This window comes from Lactuca saligna, chromosome 3 (genome assembly GCF_052625555.1).
Source record: "Lactuca saligna cultivar CGN05327 chromosome 3, ASM5262555v1, whole genome shotgun sequence".
Lineage (NCBI taxonomy): Eukaryota > Viridiplantae > Streptophyta > Magnoliopsida > Asterales > Asteraceae > Lactuca > Lactuca saligna.
Window position 1 is genome coordinate 66,457,929 of NC_136419.1, and position 5,832 is coordinate 66,463,760.

The 5,832-nt window shown below is 42.8% G+C and overlaps 1 protein-coding gene and 1 non-coding gene across 2 annotated transcripts; one reads left to right on the top strand and one right to left on the bottom strand.

Moving 5' to 3' along the window:
• Positions 1-710: 710 nt before the first annotated feature.
• LOC145035635 (uncharacterized) lies at positions 711-3,907 on the bottom strand. The gene is made up of 3 exons (XM_078984149.1): positions 3,104-3,907; positions 1,726-1,919; positions 711-900 (listed from the first exon to the last, which is right to left on the bottom strand). Exons 1-3 carry the CDS (start codon positions 3,905-3,907, stop codon positions 711-713), a joined length of 1,188 nt encoding a protein of 395 aa, XP_078840275.1.
• A 1,337-nt stretch (positions 3,908-5,244) lies between these two features.
• LOC145038193 (small nucleolar RNA R71) lies at positions 5,245-5,351 on the top strand. The gene has a single exon (XR_013679255.1). It is a non-coding gene; the product is annotated as a small nucleolar RNA R71 (small nucleolar RNA).
• Positions 5,352-5,832: the final 481 nt, after the last annotated feature.

Here is a 5,832-nt window from a genome sequence, read left to right on the forward strand (position 1 = left end):
AGAGGATACTGCATGGCGAGTAATGGGATGGAATGGTGAAAAAAAACCTTTTTTACAGATTTATGTTTCACTCTTTTTAAACTGGCTACTCGCCGAGTAGAATGGGTCTACTCGCCGAGTAGAAGTGCTTTTGAACAACATCTTAATTGAACCGGGCATCTACTCGCCGAGTACACGACTCTACTCGGCGAGTAAATGTCACAGATTGAAAATTTTTGTGTATTTAGAAAAATTAGTGTATTAATTCATGTTTTTAAACCATCCACCCCACACTTTAAGCATGGCTTGTCCTCAAGCAGTTATTCGCATAAAAGTAGATGAAGAAAAATGAAAATTTGTGAAAATAAAGAAAAGGAAAGAAAATGCAAACTTGAGACTCGGGTTGCCTCCCGAGAAGCGCTTTTTTTTATGGAATCATTAGCTGGACTCCTCCCCATCTATGTAGTTGCAATCCCTCCCAGCAGCAACTCTTCCAATCCTTCATTCCGGGGGACTCCTTCTTCATATTTTTTTACTCTATGACCATTGACTTTGAAAGGCGTGCCATCTCTTGATAACAACTCTATAGCCCCATGTAGAAACACCGTCTTCACCAGAAAAGGACCATCCCACCTTGATTTGAGTTTGCCCGAGAAAAGTTTTAATCGTGAATTGAAAAGCAACACTTTTTGGCCTTCATGGATTTCTTTATCTTTAATCCTTTTATCATGTCATTTCTTGGTCTTCTCTTTATAAAGCCAAGAACTAGAGTATGCATCATTCCTTAGCTCTTCAAGGGCATTCATTTGCATCAACCGGTTGCTCTTTAGTTCTTCCATGTCGAAGTTGCACCTCTTTAAAGCCCAATACGCCTTATGCTCTAGCTCGACCGGTAAATGGAATTTCTTTCCATAAACTAACCTATATGGTGTAGTACCAATAGGTGTTTTGAAAGCTGTACGAAAGGCCCATAACGCATCATCTAGCTTATCCGACCATTCCTTGCGGTTGCTTCCCACCGATTTCTCTAAAATTCGCTTCAAGGCTCGATTTGTCACTTCGGTTTTTCCACTAGTTTGTGGATGGTATGATGTGGAGAACTTATGGGTAACGCCATATTTCTTTAGCACCTTTTCCAATTGATCATTGGCAAAATGTGTGCCTCGGTCACTGATTAAGGCCTTCGGAACGCCAAAGCGTGAAAATAGCTTCTTCAAGAATCGCACCACTACCCGTCCATCGTTTGTTGGTAACGCTTGTGCCTCCGCCCATTTTGATACATAATCGACCGCTACTAGTATGTACTTGTTCCCTTTGGACTTGGGAAAAGGTCCCATGAAGTCAATTCCCCACATATCAAACACCTCGCACACTTGGATATTATGTTGTGGCATTTCATTTCGAGATGAAATGTTTCCCACTCTTTGACAAGCATCACATTCTTTGACAAATTTGGTTGCATCTTTAAAGATTGTAGGCCAATAAAACCCAATGTCAAAGATCTTCTTTGCAGTGTAGTGTGCTACATGATGTCCTCCCGTGGGCCCGCTATGGCAATGCTCTAGTATTCTCCGGCTCTCCTTCCCGAACACACATCTTCGTATGATACCATCCGCACAGCTTCGGAAGAGGTATGGGTCGTCCCAAAAGTAATATTTTATTTCAGCAAAGAATTTCTTCTTTTGTTGACTGCTATAGTCCTTCGGAATGTATTTTGTAGCTAAATAATTAGCTATGTCTGCGAACCATGGCTCTTCTCCCACTGACACCATAATGTATTTGTTCGGAAAGTTGTCTCCATCTTTGTCTTCTTGCAATTGCAGGTTCTCTAGCCTGGACAAGTGATCAGCTGCTACGTTCTCCATTCCCTTCTTGTCTCGTATCTCTATGTCGAATTCTTGAAGAAGTAGCACCCATCCTATCAGTCTTGGCTTAGAATCCTGTTTGGAAAACAAATACTTCATAGCCGAGTGATCAGTAAAAACAGTAGTTTTACATAATTCCAAGTAAGGGTGAAATTTGTCAAAAGCATACACCACAGCTAACAACTCTTTTTCAGTGGTGGTGAAATTCTCTTGGGCTGGGTTTAAAGTCTTGCTAGCATAATATATGGGTTGAAAGTGCTTATCAACCCTTTAACCAACGACAGCTCCTAATGCATAGTCACTAGCATCACACATAATCTCAAAGGGTAAGTTCCAATTTGGTGTAATAATGATCTGGTAGTTAATTTTTCCTTTAAAAATTCAAATGCCTCTAAACACTCTTTAGTAAAATTAAATGGTGCATCTTTGAGTAATAATTGTGTTAGAGGCCTAGTTATTTTGGAAAAATCTTTTATGAAACGTCGGTAAAAACCTGCGTGTCCTAGAAAACTCCGAATGCCCTTCACATTAGTTGGTGGGGGTAATTTGGCAATGGTGTCAATCTTTGCCCGATCCACCACAATTCCCTTTTTGGAAACTTTGTAGCCCAAAACTATACCCTCCTTGACCATGAAGTGACATTTTTCCCAATTGAGGACCAAGTTGGTTTTCTCACACCTAGCAAGCATTAAGTCAAGATTTGTGAGATAGTCATGGAAAGAAGATCCGAAAACGGAAAAGTCATCCATAAAAACTTCCATGAATTTTTCCACCATATCGTGGAATATAGCTATCATACACCTTTGAAAAGTCGCAGGTGCATTGCATAGCCCAAAAGGCATGCGTCTATAGGCAAAAGTCCCACTTGGGCATGTGAATGTGGTCTTTTCTTGGTCCATTGGGTCTATGGGTATTTGAAAATAACCCGAAAATCCATCTAGAAAGCAATAATAGTTATGGCCCGATAGTCTTTCTAACATTTGATCAATAAAAGGTAGGGGAAAATGGTCTTTACGAGTGGCATCATTTAGCTTTCGATAATAGATGCACACTCTCCAACCGGTTACTGTTCGTGTCGGGATTAGCTCGTTCTTTTTGTTGGTTATGACCGTCATCCCTCCTTTCTTGGGCACCACTTGGACCGGACTCACCCATGGGCTATCGGAAATGGAGTAAATGATTCCTGCATCTAAGAGTTTGACCACTTCCTTCTTGACTACTTCTTGCATGTTCGGGTTCAACCTTCTTTGGTGTTGTACCACCGGCTTTGCTCCTTCTTCTAGATTGATCTTGTGAGAGGAATAGGATGGGCTTATTCCTTTGATGTCGGTGATGCTCCATGCTATGGCCCGTTTCCGCTTCTTCAACACTTGCACTAGCTCCTCCTTTTCACACTTGGACAGATCAGAGGCTATGATTACTGGCTTTTGATTGCCTTCTTCCAGAAAAGCATACTCCAAATGGTCTGGTAACGTTTTGAGCTCTGTTCGTTGGTTCTGAGTGATGGAATCGCCGAGTGCAGGTAAGGTACTCGGCGAGTTGGTGGTTGCATTCACAAATTCTGGCTTTTCTTCAGATATACTCGGCGAGTAGATCGGCCCTACTCGGCGAGTAGGACTGTCAGATTGCTTCATTAGCTCTTCATACTCTGCTTCTTCCAACAGTCTTTCAATTTCTATTAAATCTTTTTCTGGATCAAATGCTTCATCTAAAGCTGTAAACTTGCTGGAATCTTCAGGTATGTCTTCCTCCAATAGTTCATCAAGCATGTCAATTGAGAATGTCGTGTCGTCACTGCTCCTAGAAGACTTCATAGCTTGGTCCACCCCGAATGTCACTGAATCGTCCCCGACCCCCAAGGTGAGCTTTGAGTCTCTCATGTCTACTATAGCGTTGGTCGTGTTGAGGAAGGACCTTCCAAGGATGATTGGTACTTGTGGATCCGCCTCCATGTCTAGAATGATGAAATCAGCAGGAAAAACAAATTTATCCACTTTCACTAGTAAATCTACGCATATGCCTCTTGGGAAGGTGACTGTCTTGTTCGCCAAATGTATTGCCATGCGAATTGGCCTTGGCTCTGGGAGGTCCAGCTTCTTAAAGAATGAGTATGGCATAAGGTTCACACTTGCTCCAGAATCAGCTAAGGCATGAATTGCAGCCAAGTTGCCAAATTGGCAAGATAAAGTCAAGCTCCTCGGATCACCCTTCTTCTTTGGTAGCTTATTTAGCATCACAGCGGAGCAGTTCTCATTAAGCACTACCTTCTTCACTTCTTCCATCTTTCTTCTATTGGTGAGAAGTTCCTTAAGGAACTTTGCATACTTGGGCATTTGCATGACGGCTTCAATGAAAGGTATGTTGATTTGAAGGGTCTTAATGTGGTCTAGAAACTTCTGATATTCCTCTTCGTGCTTCTCTTTCTTGGCTCAGGCTGGGTATGGCATTGGAGGCTGGTAAGGCTTTTTAGGAGATTGCTCACAGGTTTTTAATGGTGTACTCGCCGAGTCCATCGGCGCTACTCGGCGAGTAGGACTCTCAGATTGTAACTTGTGGTTTTCTGCTGGTTTTTCCGCTTCATCCTTCTGTGAGTCCTTGGGTGCTTCTGTCCGAATGGGTGCCAGGGGAGTGATTATTGTGGATAGATGCTTGCTGGTTCCTGAGCATGGTGGGTTATTTTTGGTTATTTTCGGTTTTGCTAGGAAGTTCACCCAATGACCTTTGGTTAAGTTGTTGAGCAAGTTGCCCAAGCTGTGTTTCTATATTGTGGATAGATGCTTGCTGGTTCCTGAGCATGGTTCTTGTTTCTTGAATAGCAGCATCATGATCACTATGCCTTTTTTCTGAAGCAACTACAAATTTAGTGAGCATATCTTCCTAGCTTGGCTTCCTTTCTTGCACCGGCTCCTCCTTTTGGTAGAACCCTCTCCCTTTTTGTCTATACTTCTCCTCCTTGGCTTTCTTGTACTCGTCATAAGGAACCCACTCTTTCTTTTGTTTGCGCCAATCTTCATCATATCGGTCTCCACTCGAGTAACACAGTTGCGCCTTCTTGTTGCCATTCTCATCCAAATCGCAGTCTCTAGTGAGGTGAGGCCCATTGCAGTTTTCACAACCCACCCGAATAGCATGGATCGTTTGATCCATTTTATCCATTCTCCTATCCATGGTTTTTAGCATACCCATGACTGCGGATAAGTCTTCAGTAGCAGCATAAGCGGCTCCCCTAGTGATGTCATGTCTAGGGTTATGGTATTCTCTAGAGTGTTTAGAGAATTCTTCAATCAATTCTTTAATCACCGGGGGCGGCTTCATTCTAAGTGGGCCTTGCGAGTCTAGTAACTGCCTAGTTGTGACATTGACTCCATCATAGAAGATGGAGACTTCTTGCTGGCTGTTTAGGTCATGGTGTGGGCAATTTCTTAGCATACTCTTGTACCTCTCCCATGCTTTATATAGCGACTCTCCAGCTTGTTGTTCAAAGTTTGCAATGGCCTTCTTCAGCTTGGCTATCTTAGAAGGTGGGCAAAAGTGATCAATGAATTCTTCCTTCATCTTGGTCCAAGTAGTGACTGATCCAAGGGGAAGTGGCTTGAGCCAGTCTTTGGCAGCACCCTTGAATGTTACCGGAAGCATACGAAGTAGTTGAGTCTCGCGGGTCACATTTGGAATATTGAAGTAATCAGCTACATCATTGACTTCATCCAAATTTTTGTAGGCATCTTCATGATCTTTCCCATAAAAAAGTATTTCTTTGAGTGAAGCTAGGATATGACCCTTTAGCTCGAAGGTAGCAGTTGCGGGAATTGCGGGTTGCACAAGTCCCGGGCCATTGTCGTCGCGCATCCTCTTCTTCCATTCTTCCATGGGGATTTCATCAATGTTAGCCATTGTGAAAGCTAACTCTTCCTCGGACTCCGTTTCGTGCTCGTACATAGGCTCCTCTTCTTCCTTGGTTTCGTACCCGATATCTTCTTGAATTGGTTCT

Excerpts from the sequence above, each read along its gene's own strand:
- LOC145035635 (XM_078984149.1), bottom strand. The coding sequence starts at position 3,907 with ATGGCAATACATTTGGCGAACAAGACAGTCACCTTCCCAAGAGGCATA. Across the intron at positions 1,920-3,103 it reads AAGAAGGAGCAAAGCCGGTG|GATTCTAAGCCAAGACTGAT; the intron begins GTACAACACCAA and ends TTTTCCAAACAG. Across the intron at positions 901-1,725 it reads TCAGTGGGAGAAGAGCCATG|GTTAGTTTATGGAAAGAAAT; the intron begins GTTCGCAGACAT and ends TACACCATATAG.